Source organism: Podarcis cretensis (genome assembly GCF_951804945.1).
Source record: "Podarcis cretensis genome assembly, chromosome: 13".
Taxonomy (NCBI): Eukaryota; Metazoa; Chordata; class Lepidosauria; order Squamata; family Lacertidae; genus Podarcis; species Podarcis cretensis.
Window position 1 is genome coordinate 12030053 of NC_137182.1, and position 17646 is coordinate 12047698.

A 17646-nucleotide genomic window follows, 5' to 3' on the forward strand; every position below is an offset into this window, starting at 1 on the left:
TCCGCAGGGCCTGCAAGATGGAGCTGTTTCTCCTTATATGAGATTTGGTATATAATTTTTCCCTTGGCTTTTTTGCTGGCCCATGTAGGACCAGCATGGATAGCTGGCTCGGGTGAATATCTGATGTTTCTTCCCTTTATGGTGTTGATTTATGGGCTACTACTAAGATGAGATGGCAAGAATAAATACTGACATCCTGGGCATCAGTGAACTAAAATGGACAGGAATGGGCAAATTCAGTTCAGATGACCATCATATCTACTCAAACCTATCCATTCTTAAGGAAATCAGCCCTGAGTGCTCACTGGAAGGACAGATCCTGAAGCTGAGGATCCAATACTTTGGCCACCTCATGAGAAGACTCCCTGGAAAAGACCCTGATGTTGGGAAAGATGGAGGGCACAAGGAGAAGGGAAAGACAGGACGAGATGGTTGGACAGTGTTCTCGAAGCTACAAACATGACTCTGACCAAACTGCGGGAGGCAGTGGAAGACAGGAGTGCCTGGCGTGCTCTGGTCTAGGGGGTCACGAAGAGTCAGACACGACTAAACGACTAAACAACAACAAACAACTAAGATGAGGCTGCATTTTAAGTTGTATTTTAAGCAGTCTTTTAATTAACTGTGTTGTTGTTTTTTTTACGTTTTATTGTAATTTTGTATTTGGTGTTAGCTGCCCTGAGCCCGGCCCTGGCCAGGGAGGGCACGGTATAATTAAAATTATTTGATGATGATGATGAAATGCCATGCAATGATCCTTTTTTGTTCCCCTTCGCAGCCTTGGCTGCAACTACCTTTCCAAAGGCGTTGCGTCCCTACTCACCTCTCCAGAGAGATAATTTCACAGTGCCTCCTATGGGGGCATGTTGGCAGCTTCCTCATGTTACCTGGGTAACATTTCCCAGATAGCTATAATCTCCTGGAAGGCAGATAACGGAAAGCCAATGTGGACTTTGAAGATAAGCAAGCTGTCAGTCAGAAGGTGAGGTTGACTTGACAGTTAAAAATGTTGTTGCAGTTCTTGGCAGTGGATGGGGACAATCTTGATGCAATCGAGCTTCGGATTCTGCTGCTTGCTAATGAGTTCTTGTGAGGCAGTATCTGCCTTCATTATGCGGGCGTCAAACACGCAATGATGCATCTGCTTCTCGTTCCAATGGAACCAATGGCAGACAAATCCATCACCGCAAGTGCCATTTTACATTTACGAAATGGCCACTTCACATCTCTTTCTCCTTCCACAGGAAACATTGGAGAACAGTTGCACTTGCAACCTGAAGCGTAACAGAACAGTCTAGGGCAGCACAGCCCAGCTTTTCATACCAAAAGGGCTGCAAGAGTACTTTGGCATGGCACCCGGGGGCTGCACATTGCCTTTCCATGCCCAGGGTGCTGGGGAACCTAAGAGAGATGTCTGGCTTTGGGAAGTAGGTGGAAGGACTCTAGGACTCTGTCAGAGCCTTCACTCCTTCTTCCCAAAGCCCAACGCCTTGCTTACCTGGCTTTGGGAAGGCAGACTGAGGGCGTCAAAAGTTGCCAAGGGCCACCCAAAAAGGCACTGAGGGCCGCATGCAGCCCTCAGCCACACATTTAATAATAATAATAATAATAATAATAATTATTATTATTTATATCCCGCCCATCTGGCTGGGTTTCCCCAGCCACTCTGGGCAGCTTCCAACAGAATATTAAAATACAATAGTCTATTAAACATTAAAAGCTTCCCTAAACAGGGCTGCCTTCAGATGTCTTCTAAAAGTCTGGTAGTTGCTTTTCTCTTTGACATCTGGTGGGAGGGCGTTCCACAGGGCGGGTGCCACCACCGAGAAGGCCCTCTGCCTGGTTCCCTGTAACCTTACTTCTCGCAGTGAGGGAACCGCCAGAAGGCCCTCGGAGCTGGACCTCAGTGTCCGGGCAGAACGATGGGGGTGGAGACGCTCCTCCAGGTATACTGGACCAAGGCTGTTGTTGTTCAGTCGTGTCCGACTCTTCATGACCCAATGAACCAGAGCACGCCAGGCACCAAGGCTATTTAGGGCTTTAAAGGTCAGCACCAACACTTTGAATTGTACTCGGAAACATACTGGGAACCAGTGTAGGTCTTTCAAGACCGGTGTTATGTGGTCTCAGTGGCCGCCCCGTCACCAGTCTAGCTGCCACATTCTGGACCAACCTGGTCTAGGGGCAGGATACATAACTGTGGCTTTGGTGCGGGGGGTTACTTTCATTTCTTTTAAATAACTGCTGGCTATGTTGGCTGGAGTTGATGGGAGTCCCATATCTGAAGGGCTACAGGTGAGGAACCTCCTTAAAGGTTTGTGGTTCAAATCAATGGTGGTGCAATGGTTAAAGAAGGAAAGCAATTAACAGAGAAAAATAAATCAATGAGCTTTTGCAAGGTAATTGTGTATTATTTTCCAATCACTGTTTGTACTCTAAGCCCCACTACATATTGCATGTTAAGGCCACCATCTAGTTAAACAAATCTGTTGTCTTCAATGGCACCTAACTCCCAAGAAAGTGTCCACAGAGCAGCTATCTTAGTTGATCAAGTAATGCTGTATCTACATGCGTATGGGTAAACATAATGCTCCTGAGGCAAGAAGTGTACATAAGCAATAACAGGCATAATATTTTTAAGACAGGAATGGGAAACCTACAGTTCTCCAGGTATCCGACTCCCATCAGTCCCAAGCAACATGGCCAGTGGTCAAGGCGATATAGTCCAACAGTATCTCCAGGACCACAGGTTCCCCATCCCTGAGAGAAGACAGCTTCCACAATGCCTGCTTACCTGTACAGGGAAAGCACACGGCAGGAACTAGGAGAGAAGCCAATAAGGGGATATGCTCCAGGCTCTAGGCCTGTCCCTTTAAGGACTGCCAGACCTCATCCACGAAAGTTAGAGCATGAGAAGGATAGTCAGGGCCGATGTGGAGCCACCTGGAACTAAGGCTCCATTTGTGCTTCTTTACAGTCATCTGTCTACAATGGACACTCTCTGCTTTCAGTTATCATACTGGGCATGTCCTCACTGATCCCAGATGGCTAGCTGGACCTTCCACCTCCCAGGCCTTGGGTGGACTCTGCCGCTTCAGGGGAAAAAAGTGCTTGCCATGTGACTTTTTAAAAATATAAACACATGCATTAAAAATTGCATTAAAAAACCATCTGCCTAATTACAATGTGCACCATTTTAGCCAACCCATCAAACTTGTTTATCAATTAAATACCACACCTCTACTCTGTGTATGCACATAGAGATCTATTAAAAAAAGATTATTGGGCCTAAGTGATTGATACTGAAATGGTACAGTGCAGGCAGATTCGTTGTGTTTTTGTAAGGTTGCCCCAAGGCTCTTTTGCTATAAGGAGGCTTAAACGTTGTGTTGCTTCTTCAGGCTTGGATGTGGAGGGAGCAGCAATCCCAAGCATGCCTCCATGCTGGCAGAATGCAAGCTTCCTTTGCTCAGATTATTTGAAAACATAAAACCGCTGGATCCAGAGCCTCAGGGTAGCTGGCAAACTTAGCAAAAACAGAATGCCAATAAAAAGCTACCATGAAATATTTAAAATATTAAAACAAACAACACGCTGTAAAATATGCTTCTGAGCGAGCCCATTCTCATCCGTGGAAGTAAAGAAACGAGAGTCAGCTAGCAAGCCCTTGGTGAGGACCCAGCTAGCAAGTCTTTCTTCCATCATCACTGTCCTGTTCCCTTCTAGGGAGGAGGAGGGAAGGCAGGGCCCTCATTCTGCTTAGACCTGAGCAAGTGGGAGCTGTCTTTTCTGTAGATGACTTCTCCTGCTGCACAGGGTGGGTAATGTTTGGATCTCATGGCAGTGTCTTTACCTTTAAGAATCCCACCCTCCTCTCAAGAAGGGGACCTGCTCTACACAGATCTTACATGCCAGATAAAACCTGTGCAGGAATGGAGTGGTGACTTTTCATTCAAAAAAAAAATCCTGCTACTTTCTTCCACTGGAACCATTTTTATTTCTTGCTGCACTGTTTTGTCATGGGTTTATGGCACTCTGTACAATGTGCTGTTTTACAGTTTTAGAATATTTTTTGCTCTTCTACTAAGCCATATTTGTAGGTATCGGTGAAATACAAATTCCAAAAGGGAAAACTACAGCTCTGTGTCGGAACTGACTCTCATAGAAGTGAGTTAGCGAGCAAAACCTGCACCTGACTTATTTGCTTTTAGAATTGCAGAACATTGAAAGATTGCTCCAAATGCATTATGCAATGTAACTCTTTCAAAGCTAACTCGGCGGGGCGGGAATTGAAAAAGAAAATAACATGATGGGTTCTACCCCTCTTTTAACTATAAACAAGCAAATTTTATTTATGGATCTCAGTTTGCTTGACAATAAGAAGTGGTAAATATTCTGTTGTTTCAAAGGCACTTTTCCACACTTGTGGGAAGTAAGCCAGCAAAGTTTTTTTAAAAGGGGTGCTTTGTCCCATGGTACATGGAAGAAGTAGGCTGATCAAATATCCTAACCCAAAAATAATGGCTGGGTCTTCTGTGGATCCAGGAATATAATGATCAAAACCTGTTTGCATTTAACTTGCTAGAGAGATGCTAGATTTATTTCCTTTGAGCAAAACAAATATTTGACTTGGGACATACTTTCTTATGATGCAGGGGCACAGTGAAGTGGTTTTTTTGTGTGTGCCATCTCCAGTCTGACTGCTTCTTATTAGAAGATGTTGCTATGCCAGTATTCCAGCATAAGTGCATCTTTGTATGTGAACACCCTACCCCATTAAACAAGCAGATAAAATACTGCCATCCTCCTGAGTTAATTGAAGCTCTCAGATCCATATAACTCTTTCAAACGATTACATCTCCAAGACATGAAGAGAAAAGTCTCCCAAACAAGGCAGCAATTGGATAGTAAATAATGCATCTGCAACAGCACAGAAGAGCACATTATTGCTTGGCTCACGACGGCAAAGATAGAAGTATCACAGTTTTAAGTTCTGCCTTTGGCGGGCGACGGGATGTTTTCATGCCAACTGAAATATTTATCTCGCAAGTGAAACCACAGCGTCTGTGAGGAAGCCTTTCACAAAAGTTCCGCAGAAATCCTTTCCTGAAGATTCTGTGTTCAAAAGGCCGTCCTTTCACACCTGCTGCACGATGTATTCGTCAAATGCCTGGCGTTGATAGCATGCAATACTGTCCAGCATCCACTCTCGTGAGACTACAGTAGCACTGCATTGCGGTGGGATCCCTGCAATACAAGATCAATTGTGAGAATTTTAATGTCCACACTCTCTTGTTCCCCTTCTCTCTACCCAGAGGGCTCAGGAATGCACTTTCTTTCAGAGCATCTTTGATGAATGACCTTTCAAAATGCCAGACGCACAAAAACTGCAAATGACAAGGGGCAGATCGTGTGAGCGGGTTTGAACTGTTGCTGCAACATCCCTTGACATTACTTGTTAGCTATTTGTTTAGCTATCAAGCAACTTTGAGTGATAGTGTGCATGTGTGGGTAAGCATGGGCCAAGCCCATGACCTAATCTAAGTCACTAATCCACATCCCTTGCCCTTCATATTGGGGAAAGAGAGGCAGGTATACGTGAGCCAGTGAAGGAGGAAAAGTTTTCTTCTCCTTCGTGTAACCTTGCCGTGTCTCCCTCCAAAGCCATTTTAGGAAGTACAAGCAAAAAACAAATGGAAAACAAGGAAGCTAGGGGGCACAACCAGCTCTCACCACTACATAACATCAATGTGAGACTTTACAGTTGCACCAGGAAGTATCCTGCAGTACACAGACCCTTTCCCTGCCTGGAGCTGTTACTTGAGATCCTAGTCTGGAGAAAGTAAAACACAGGCATCTCTTCTGACCAGTGGCAAGAGGGAGCACTGCTTCAGTTTCTTACCTTCCCCATGGTAAAGGTAAAGGGACCCCTGACCCTTAGGTCCAGTCGTGGCCGACTCTGGGGTTGCGGCGCTCACCTCGCTTTATTGGCCGAGGGAGCCGGCATACAGCTTCTGGGTCATGTGGCCAGCATGACTAAGCCACTTTTGGCAAACCAGAGCAGCACACGGAAACGCCGTTTACCTTCCCGCCAGAGCGGTACCTATTTATCTACTTGCACTTTGTGCTTTCAAACTGCTAGGTTGGCAGGAGCAGGGACCGAGCAACGGGAGCTCACCCAGTCGCGGGGATTCGAACCGCCGACCTTCTGATTGACAAGCCCTAGACTCTGTGGTTTAACCCACAGCGCCACCCGCATCCCTTCCGCATATACTAGTGCAAATGAGAGAAGCCAGCACCTCTTCCCCAAACCCCTTTGTGTGTGCTACAGGGCTATGGGGGTTGGTGTTAGGCATTATTTATTACCGACTAGTAAAGTCAAGCTAACAAATGTGAACTCCTGATCCTGAGCCTTGCACAGCTAATTCTGCTTCCTCTAGACATTTATTCTGTCATGGCTGGTATTTATTATTCCAAAACAGAACACAATCGGACACTTTGTAAACTATGTTTATCTTGGGAGGCATGGGCAGCACGATAATCTTACCTTGGCAGGCAGTGTCTTCGCTCCAAGCTTCGGGCTGAACGACCACCACAGCAGTAGAGTTCTAGGGGTTGCAAGATAAAAGAGAAGAATGAGGAGGAGGAGACATACACTGGATCAAATTTGCCTGCCTGTCTGCAGCCAGAGATACTGTTGGGACGGGTTGTTCTTCACTTTGCTGCAGCATTGCAACTCAACAGGGAGTTGAGGAGAAACCTTCCCCCTACCTTCCCAACTACACAAAAATTAAGCAAATATGTTAGGAGCCTAAGACAGAGCCAGAGAAACCAGGCTTGAAGCTAAGGGTTGCACAGGGGTGGTCTAAGGGCACACTGAAAATTACACTCCCCCAACACATGCCCATGAATGCATGTCCTCTCAGCATCAAATTGTCCATAGCTCTTTGCTTGGACAGCAAGTGAGATGTCACGGTCCTATATAGTGTCAGGTGTGTGTGACTTGTGAAAAGCAAAAATCAGCAGGTCACATTCTGCCACTGAACTACACATGCCTGATATACACAACGTTTCAGATTAAAACATTCCTGGCAGCAGCGCTAGGAAACAAACTGCTATCTGACTGATGTTTGGTGGGGAGCTTTCTTCAGGTCAGGGGTTAAATTTCCTTGTGACCAGGCTTTTAGGGGCTGCACAGGTGTGGCCAAAGTATGGCATGACCACAGTTGGTGCGGCTGCCCAACTCTCTCTCTCACATACTCTGCACAGTACTGAGCTAGATGAACTGCTGGTCTGACTCTGTATGCAATTAGAACCCCATACATACACGCGTGTTCAACACAGGCCATGGGTCGATAAAGTTGAATAAAAAACAAGGCAAGCCAAATTCATCAGTGCTTCCAAGGAATTAAAGGGGGCAAATGGAAATGCTCTCCCTCTGTCTGTCTTGTCTCTCACACACACTCAGATTGGCCCATTTCTCTGTACCCACAATATTAAACCCACACTTACTATGGAATGTGAGAATAAGCGAGGTTCTTTCACAATAGAGGCACCGGACAGCTCTACCATCCACTCCAATTGTTCTAAGCAATTTCCACCCAGAGGGAAAGAGAGACACAACATCAATATACAATGGTAGAACAGGTTACCCCAACCAACATCAGACATACACACACTCCAAGCCCCAAATAACTCCTCACATCTGTTAGGAGATATACAGACATTTTATTTTTATCAAACTTTGGAGATTCAGGAGTTGTATTCCAAAGACGTGACTGCTTAAATGAATCTGGAAAGGTGTGAGCTGTGACACCTTATCTTGCCATTCCTTATGACAGTGGTGGGGAACCTCCGCAGGCCAAATCAGGCCCAGCAGCTGTCTTAATCTGGCTTGTGAGGCAGTTTTGCCCCAATTTGCCGCAAAGGAACAATCAGGAACCTTAAAGTGCCCTCTCTAGCAAGGTTTGTTGTAAGCACTCATTAGCTGACTGGTGGTGATGGCAAGCTCCTTTCGGATCAGCTGCATTACAGAGTTCCCAGTCAGGTAATGCAGCTAATTCCTGCTTAAAGCAGGGCTTACAGTGATGCTGCTTGCAGCAAGTCTCATAAGGAAAAGCTACCTTTGTGCCACCCCCACCCCCCGTTTGATTTCAAACCACACAAGCAGCTTTGCTTGAATTCATGTCTGCCCCCCACCCCCCGCCTGATAAAACCAGAAGCAGAATAAGTTATACAAAATAAGGAAAGAGATGCAGATTAATTTGCAAAACTTATTCGGGACACAAAATCATTTTTTCCTGGGGCAGAATATGAGCAGAGCATACATTTGCCCAGCGTTCCAAAACAATGACTGATCAAGCAAGGAAATCTCAGAGTGCTGTGGTCCGGTCCCTCTTTCGACAATATTGGATAATTTCATCGGTGACTGAGCATGATCAAAGATAATAGTAATCCTGCTTCACTTTACAAGATTCCTTGTCTTTGGACAACGAAAAGGAACTCAAGAAGAGGGATTAACAGATCAATCTTTTTCTGAGCCATATCAATTTTACAGGTGTTTACTCATGTTTGTTCCATTCCATTTCTGGATTAATGTACAATTTTTTAAAAAAAACCATACCAGAATTTGTATGCACTAAAATATGTATTTTATCACAAAATAAATATTTAAATGTGGAATTCATCTCACTGCATATATTTCTAAAATTATTTTATCCTGAAATACTTTTTAAAATGCCTTTGGGTACTTTTGTTGAGACAAGAACTATCAAAACAGTCAGATATGTGTGACACCTGAAAGATAATTAACTTTCCAATCTGTATTTTAGTCTGAGAAGTGCAGATTAGACCCATTTGCTTAAATGTAAACCAAACACAATTCTTCTCCATCCCCAGTAAGGATTCTCAGTGGCTTCTATCGTCTGGGTTGTTTTCAAGCTCTTATCAACCTCTCTTCCTTATCGCAATCTCCTCACCTGGGAGCATGTCAGTGAATGGCCCGTAGCAGCATATTTCTAAGCCTTGGAAAAGCTGGAAAGGAAAGCAAAAGTGTCAGAAGGGGTGTGCAATGAACTCCCAAACTAAGGAGCTCAATATGGGTATGAACTATGTTATAGGGGTCTGCTCAGACCTGAGTATGTACAGCTAATATGATCCGAGTTAAAAACAACACCAGGCATTTAGATAAAAGATGAGTGCTTAACTAAACTCTGTCTCCATCTAAAAGTGCAGCATTTTTCTTTCCATCCCAATCAGTCTTTATGGTGACAAGGCAATGCAGAACAACAACAAAAAAAAATAATAATAATACAGGCCAAACTGGCAGGCCACTACATCTTCAGGTCGGGGGTGGGAGGCAAAATAAACAATTCAGCCAAGCAGAATCAAAGCTTTGCAGCAGGATCGTAAACACAATTTGCATCAGCTCCTAATTATAACCCTCCTTCGCTCCTTGAAGAACTAGAAATTAACTTTCTCTCTATAGCAACAGGGCAACATGACTTTTTATATTCTGCCAGCCTCTTCCTTATTAGTTTTTAATAGTCAGAGGGTTCTGAATATAACTATTTTTTAAAAAAGATAAGAGCCACCATACATGCTTATCAATGGTATTTCATTTTCAGGAATTACAAAGTGTCAATCACACACTCATAGGCAAGCACTGTTAAGCATTTCTGTAAGGGTTACTCAGGAGGGTATAATCTACCTGTTTGCGCTTACCTTACAGCCATAGATTCTTCATATTTCTCCCCCTTATTTACATCATTATAAACCACCCACCATTCAAAAATATTGTCGCGGTGTACAAAAATTAATAAAAAAACACTAAGTTAAATCAATATGTTAAATCCACATGTAAATCTAGCATAGACAAGATCCAACAACGCTGTCCTGAAAAACCTTGTTGAATTTTAAAAAGTATTGAAAGAAGTACAAATTGAAAGAACAAATTGTTGGCACTATCCTAATCTGCAGAGGGAGGATACAGTGGTGCCCCGCAAGATGAATGCCTCGTAAGACGAAAAACCCGCTAGACGAAAGGGTTTTCCGTTTTGGAGGTGCTTCGCAAGACGAATTTCCCTATGGGCTTGCTTCGCAAGACAAAAATGTCTTGCGAGTTTTTCCAACTCCCCCCCCCCCTTTTTCTAAGCTGCTAATCCGCTTAGCCGCTTAGCCGCTAATAGCGCTAATCCGCTAATGGGCTTGCTTCGCAAGACGAAGAAACCGCTAGACGAAGAGACTCGCGGAACGGATTCTTTTCATCTTGCGAGGCACCACTGTATTCCAAAGAGTGGGTGCCACCACACTAAAAGCTCTGCTGGGTGGGGAGGACCTTAGGAGGAGCTGGAGAGAGGCATAGTCTCAAGACATTCCTGTGAACTGTACAGGCCTGATACATATTCCCTTGTATAAATGATAATGGTTAATGGATGCACACCTTTCCAATGGGAGATTCCCTTGCTCTTTTGGGTCCTTGATGGTTTCTCCCATTGATCATGTCTCCTCTAACTTCAAAGTCCTCCTGGAAAACGAAACACATGAAATGAAATGACAATGAAACTCTGGTTGGTTTGGCCAGTTCTGAAGCAGGAAAGGAATGCTTGCACTATAGAAGGTGGAACCCTCTATGTGAAAATCGAGACAGAAGGAGAGGGTTTTTTGGAGGGTGGGGGCTATAGAGACAACAGCTCTCATTGCACACTTAAAATCAAATAAATGTTCCTTTAAAAAGGAGACACAAAAAAGTAAGACACAACTGGAATGAATAACTGGATCTTCATAGAAAGTGAAACTCTGAACTGTTTACAATGTTCACTGGAATCTTGAAAAGTAGAAGTTCAAGAGCTTAGAGAGGAATGGAACAAATTCAGAACATGCTATACAGTCTAAACAAGTGGTTCCCAACCTTTTTTTGGCCATGCCCCACCTAAGCATCTCTAAAATCCTGATGCCCCCGCCCCCTCCCCCGTGACATATAATTCTTATTATTCAAAAAGTGAACTCCTATTCACATGAAGGAAGCCTAAAAGGTCATTAACTCATTCTCAAATTGGCCCCCTTAAAAATGAAATTGCCCTCCTGTGGAGCGTGCGCCCCATGTTGGGAACCACAGGTCTAAACAACTGTAAATTGCTTTAGAATCTAGACAGAATGATTCCTTAGATTCAAATTAGAGAATGATTCACCAAAAACTGGTGTTTCAAGTGCAGTAAGCCCCTGTAACTTGTACGCATTCAGCTTTACGTGCACGGCAAAAAAATCAAAAGGGGTGGAAAGGAGGCAGGGTTCTAGGGAAAAATGAATTTGGAACCCTACTTGCCATTCAACCCAATGGGTTTTCACTATATGCGATTTTGGCTTCAGGCGCAATCCCTGGAACGTAACCCCTGCATAAGTTGTGGGAAGGCATTGTGTAATTCACACAGATGCTGGAGGTATAATGTTGGAAGTGCCTTTTCCAACATAGAACCATAGAATCATAGTTGGAAGGGACCCAAGGGACATCTAGTCCAACCCCCGGCAATGCAGAAATCTCAGCTAAAGCACCCAATAAATTATTTATAAGTATTAGCATTTAAATACAGTGGTGCCCCGCAAGACGAATGCCTCGCAAGACGGAAAACCCACTAGACGAAAGGGTTTTCCGTTTTGGAGGTGCTTCGCAAAACGAATTTCCTATGGGCTTGCTTCGCAAGACGAAAATGTCTTGCGAGTTCCTGCGGGTCCCCCCCCCCTTTTTCTAAGCCGCTAAGCCGCTTATCAGCTGATCCGCTAACCCGCTTATCAGCTGATCCGCTAAGCCGCTTAAAAGCTGATTCGCTAAGCCGCTAAACAGCTGATCCGCTAAGCCGCTTAACAGCTGATTCGCTAAGCCGCGAATCAGCTGATCCGCTAAGCCCCTAAGCCGCTAATAGCGCTAATCCGCTAATGGGCTTGCTTTGCAAGACGAAAAAACCGCAAGACGAAGAGACTCGCGGAACGGATTCTTTTCGTCTTGCGAGGCACCACTGTAACGTATTTTTCGCTCTATAAGACACACTTTTCCCCTCCTAAAAAGTAAGGGGAAATGTGTGTGCGTCTTATGGAGCGAATGCAGGCTGCGCAGCTATCGCTGAAGCTAGGAGAGCAAAAGGGATTGGTGCACACCGATCCCTCTTGCTCTCCTGGCTTCAGGGATAGCCATGCAAAGCCTCTTGAGAGCAGCAGGAGCGCTCCTGCCTCTTCGCTCAGGAGGCTTTGCGTTGAAGCTTCCGTCCTGCTGTCCTGGCTTCTGGCTTAGCCGTGGGCAGCCACTTCCGGGCAGGGGGAGCCTTCATCCCGTTGCCCTGAAGAGGCTTCGCGCGGCTATCCCAGAAGCCAGAACAGCAAGAGTCTACCCCAGCAGCCAGATCCCTCTTGCTGTTCTGGCTTCTGGGATTCAGAGTATTTTTTTTTTTTCTTGTTTTCCTCCTCCAAAACATAGGTGCGTCTTACGGTCTTATAGAGCAAACAATATGGTGAACAGAAGGCAAAAGGCCACCTTCGGTAGTGGCCTTTCCTCCTGCTCCCCCATTCTAAGTACTCTGCAAAATGCTCACATATAAAAAATAGCAAAAGAGCAGACACCAGACATACCTCATTAAGAACTCTTCTTTCCTTCAGTGACTGTACAACCCCTAGGACAGATCAGGCAGAAGCAGACTATTAATTATAATGATACAGTAAATAGCTCTTTTTAGCACCTGCCACACAATCTTTAGTTCTTACCTCAAGATACAAAATAAATAAATAAATAAATACTGCATCAATGTGGTGCAAAAGAGCAAGCCCATGTTTAAATAATACTGCCTGCTGGCAGTATTACTGTACACTGCTGGAAACCTTATCCTCCCCACTCCTTTGAGATTTCAAATCCATTTCCTTCACGAATACAAATGCTGAACTAACTGAAACAGTTTATGGCTTATTTCCAGAGAACAAGGACTGGTCCTGCCAAGAGCAATTCTAGGTGGGTTGATGCTTTAAAGAAATTCAAAGGGTCGGGGTGTGTGTGTGTGAGAATTCAATAACCTGTATGAATTAGGCAAAACTAAATCAAATTTACATCTCTTTGCTTGTTTCCCATAGTTCATTCTTTTGGAGAAGTGCACTGAATCCCTAACTTCACAAATAATAATAATAATAATAATAATAATAATAATAATGATTTTTATTTATACCCCGCCCTCCCCAGCCAAGGCTGGGCTCAGGGCGGCTAACAAGCAATAATAAAAACAAGTTGAATGATTACAACTTAAAAACAAAATTAAAATACAACATTAAAATATTAAAATGTAGCCTCATCGCAGGAGGAGAAAGGAAAAGACAAAAGAAAGAGAGGGAGGGAGGGAATCAAATTGGCTCCAAGCCAAAGGCCAGGCGGAACAACCCTGTCTTACAGGCCCTGCGGAAAAAAATCAGATACTGCAGGGCCCTGGTCTCATGAGGCAGAGCGCTCCACCAGGCCGGAGCCAGAGTTGAAAAGGCCCTGGCTCTGGTTGAAGCCAATCTAACTTCCTTAGGCCCTGGGACCACTAGGGTGTTGCTATTTATGGACCTTGAGGCTCTCCGTGGGGCATACCAGGAGAGACGGTCCCGTAGGTACGAGGGTCCTAGGCCGTGAAGGGCTTTAAAGGTCAAAAGCAGCACCTTAAATCTGACCCTGTACTCCACCGGGAGCCAGTGCAGCTGGAAAAGCACTGGGTGGATATGCTCCCATGGCAGAGACCCCGTGAGGAGCCTCGCTGCAGCATTCTGCACCCCCTGGAGTTTCTGGGACAGCTTCAAGGGCAGCCCCGCGTAGAGCGAATTACAGGAGTCAAGCCTGGAGTCAAGCATGGATCACTGTGGCCAGCATCTTTTCTCCTTGATTTCACCACTGTCCATATTTACTGACCACATCTGCTAAAAGCAGACATTCTCAGGATGGTGAATTCTTTGCCCAGTGCCAAACCCCACACTTGGATGATGCAAGTAGGGTGGGAAATACAGAGCCTACACTTTGCATAAAGAGACAGACAGACTAAAAACACTGAAAAGGTAGCTTATGTTTTGGGGCCAAGCTAGATAAAATGTGGGCAAATTTAAAACATGCAGTCCCCTCCAGAGGTTGTTGGACTCCATAGATGCAGCCAATGGTCAGGGATAACAGGAGTTGGCAACCCAACAATGTCCGGAGGGCCACAGGGGCAAAGATACCAGAAGCTTTATGGCACTTGTATGTTTCCACCCTCCCTCGGCCACATCATGCAAACAGCAGCCTGGGGTGGGGGACAGAAATTTAGATTAGGAAAACAGTTCCTGTGGTGTGGAGAAAGATTGCCGCTGCTCCCCCATCTGGCCTCTCAATGACTGCTTTGAACTTTAAAAAACCTCTCAAAAATGTGGGATATCGCCAAATATCTAGTTTGGCTTTTGCATCCTAAACATTAAATTCCCTGTGGCAGTACCCAGGCTGAGCGGACTGATGGCCAAGAGCCTGTTACCTCTGCCTGATTATTCCGTTGAACTTTGCCAAGAGTGCGAGGGGAGAGAATAGAGATATTTCAATGAATGTTCACACTTACAATGGTAGCTCACCACCCACTTCCGTCCAGCAATACCTAGGAAGTATTTCAGGGTCCGCTCGCAAACCAGATCCTCATCTGAAGATTAAGCACAGAGATCTCCATTAGTGCTTAGGCCCGGCCCTGCCTTTGGAAACCTTGTAAGAAGCTTCTGCAAGAGAGGGACTGTGAGCAACACCGTGGGAGATGTGTTTCTAGGACTAAGGTGAAACTGTGAAGCTCCCTTGTTAATTTTGCTATTGGATGCTGCATGTTGTTTAAGTAATCTTGTTCTGTTTCTAGTACTGAAATGTGGTGGGTTGTTTGGCATGTTATTAAATTTGCTATTGTTTTGCTATGTTATCATGAAACTGTTTTTGTAGTGTTTGTTTGAAATGCATGCCTGTTTTCTTTGTTGTAAGCTGTTTTGAGCAGGATCTCCTTTGAGGAAAAGTGGCATTCAAATAAAATTATTTGGGCATCCCCAAGGGCATGGGGGTAGGTTCAATGGGATTTTTAAAAATGGTTTTTCCTTTAACAGCAGATCCTCATGCTGAGTAGTACCTTCAAAAGATTGCTAGGTGACAGGGGAAAAGGTGCCAGAGGGAGGGAAGATGGCATGTGGAATCAAGGGCCCAATTCTTTGGATCATGCCCAAGTAGTCTGACAGGCAAGCAACCCTTAGAAAGTTCTGCCAGGTACATGCCAGGATGTTGTGCAGATTCACAGGATGCATCAAGCAGGCTATAGCACCTTTCAAGATCTAAACTGCTTTTCGGAAAGCGGAGGAGGGACATTAGTCTCCCTGTCTTTTTGTTTTCCAGGAATTACCTGGTTGATCCATTACCATCACCTTCTCAGTGGTGATACAAAACCAAATTATGCACCAAGGAAAGCTACCCTTGGCAATCTGAAAAAAATGAAGAAATAAAACAGCATGCGTGTTTGTTTTTGAGACATAATATATTTTGTTAGCCGCAGGATAAGACAAGAAACTATACTACTAGAAAGCTGCTCAGCTTATTTTCCTATCCATGAGTTTCCTATAACTTGTCAGCATTTGCAGTTTATCTCTGCAAGCCACGTGGGATAGAAACTTGCATTTAATAATAATAATAACCACCACCTAAAAGGCTGAATTACCAAAGCAAAGAGTATGCAGTCCTCTCTATCTACAAGCAACAGGAAACAAAACTATAGCAGCAAAGGTCAATTTTGGATTTTGACTCAGAACTTTCAAAGCCCCATTCAACACTTCCTCAACATTGCTGTGCTAGCTCAGGCCAGGGGACATCTAATACAGCATTCTGTGTTCAACTGTGGCTAGCCACATGTATCTGGGAAGCTCAGTATTTGGTAATCAGAAAAAAACCATCTCTGAGCTTGTGAGTTTCAATAAGTAATCATAATTAACAGTTGTTGGTTCTCTTCATGCAATTATTAAATTGAACTCTGGCAGTCTTGACGGCATACCTACCTATTCATCTACTTTATGTGGCAATGCAGATGGGAAAGTTCTCCTCTGGGTTCTCAACTCACCTGTTTTCATTACTACATGAGTTGTTTCATAAGAAATCTTATTAGACCAAGTGCTCTCATTTTTCCTGGCAAACATCTGTACTAGTCGCTAGAAATAAAGCAAATATTGGAGTTAGAAATTATTGATTTTATCAACACATTAGATATTGCTGTCTTCTCAATAGAGCCTCTAAGAACTTTTAAAAGAACATACACCCTCCTTTTCCCGTAACAATGTCCAAGGTAGCTTACAACATTAAAACAACCACAGTAAAACAATAATTAAAACTAAGATTATCTAGACTCTGCACCATGACTGCTACTTGGGCAACCAGGTTCATGGCCAGATCCAGAAGTACCCTCACACTATAAACCTGACTTTTCAAGGAGAGTGCTACCCAGTTCAAGAGAGATTGAGCTGCTCTTCCCAGATCAGAAGTCCTATGGATCAGGGTCGCCTCTCTGTTGTTTGGATTAAGCTTCCATTAGTATCTCTCTCAACCATATTCACATATAAATAAATGATAAATAATTTTTTATTTATACCCGCCCTTCCCGGTTCAGAAAACCGGGCTCAGGGCGGCTAACAACAAATTTAAAACACTTAATTGTAGAAGCAGAATAAAATACAGTATAAAAACATGAATAACAATAAAATCCAAAGTTCAAAAAATCAATTTGGAGGAAATCCATCTAATAATCATTAGATAGTCACCAGGGCTAGCTGGCTGAATTAGTCCTACTTGGGCCAGCGAGGAGGCCAGGGGAGAATTAGCTGTGGGGTCTCAGAGCGGGTAATCTTCATAAAAGGGGAGGGGAAGGGAAGAGAAGGGAAATAAAAGATCAGGCTGAATTCAAATTAAAGGCCAGTCGGAATAGCTCTCTCTTACAGGCCCGATGGAAGGAGGTTAAATCCTGAAGGGCCCTAGTCTCATGGGACAGAGCATTCCACCAGGTTGGAGCCATCACTGAAAAGGCCCTGGCCCTGATGGAGGATAGTCTGACTTCCTTAGGGCCCGGGACCTCTAAACCAGTGTTTCCCAACCTTGTGCCTCCAGCTGTTTTTGAACTACAACTCCCATCATCTCTGACTAGCAAGACCAGTGGCAAGGGATGATGGGAATTGTAGTCCAAAAACAGCTGGAGGCACAAGGTTGGGAAACACTGCTCTAAACTATGATTATTAATGGACCTTAAGGTCCTCTGCGGGGCATACCAGGAGAGGCGGTCCTATTACTGACTACAGGTCATAGTTTAGAACAGCATTGAGGAACCTGTGACCCCTCAGGTATGGTTAGACAACAGCTTCCATCATTCCTGACGCTTGACCATGTTGGATGGGGCTGTTGGGTGGAGTCCAACAATACCTGGGGAGAGACAGTCTACCCATTCTTGGTATGTAACTACAACAGTCCCCCTGGAATGTGGTGGAATGGGGGAGAGGGGAAATGGAAAGGGAGAGACTATTCAGTGCCGTCCATATATTGGTGACATCACTTCCAAAACAGTTTCATGTCAATGTTAAATAGCATAGGGGACAAGATGGAACCCTAATGTCAGA

The 17646-nt window shown here is 44.4% G+C and overlaps 1 protein-coding gene across 1 annotated transcript in view; it reads right to left on the reverse strand.

The window, feature by feature from the left end:
• Nucleotides 1–4325: 4325 nt before the first annotated feature.
• The window catches only part of BRCA1 (BRCA1 DNA repair associated), a 50279-nt gene continuing 36958 nt past the window's right edge, over nucleotides 4326–17646 (reverse strand). The window contains exons 14-21 of the mRNA XM_079949248.1: nucleotides 16107–16194; nucleotides 14589–14666; nucleotides 12619–12659; nucleotides 10442–10525; nucleotides 8979–9033; nucleotides 7513–7586; nucleotides 6548–6608; nucleotides 4326–5247 (exon numbers count right to left, since the gene is read on the reverse strand). Of these exons, the coding sequence (XP_079805374.1) occupies nucleotides 5138–5247; nucleotides 6548–6608; nucleotides 7513–7586; nucleotides 8979–9033; nucleotides 10442–10525; nucleotides 12619–12659; nucleotides 14589–14666; nucleotides 16107–16194 (591 nt within the window). The 3' untranslated portion in view covers nucleotides 4326–5137. The remainder of the gene's footprint in view (nucleotides 5248–6547; nucleotides 6609–7512; nucleotides 7587–8978; nucleotides 9034–10441; nucleotides 10526–12618; nucleotides 12660–14588; nucleotides 14667–16106; nucleotides 16195–17646) is intronic.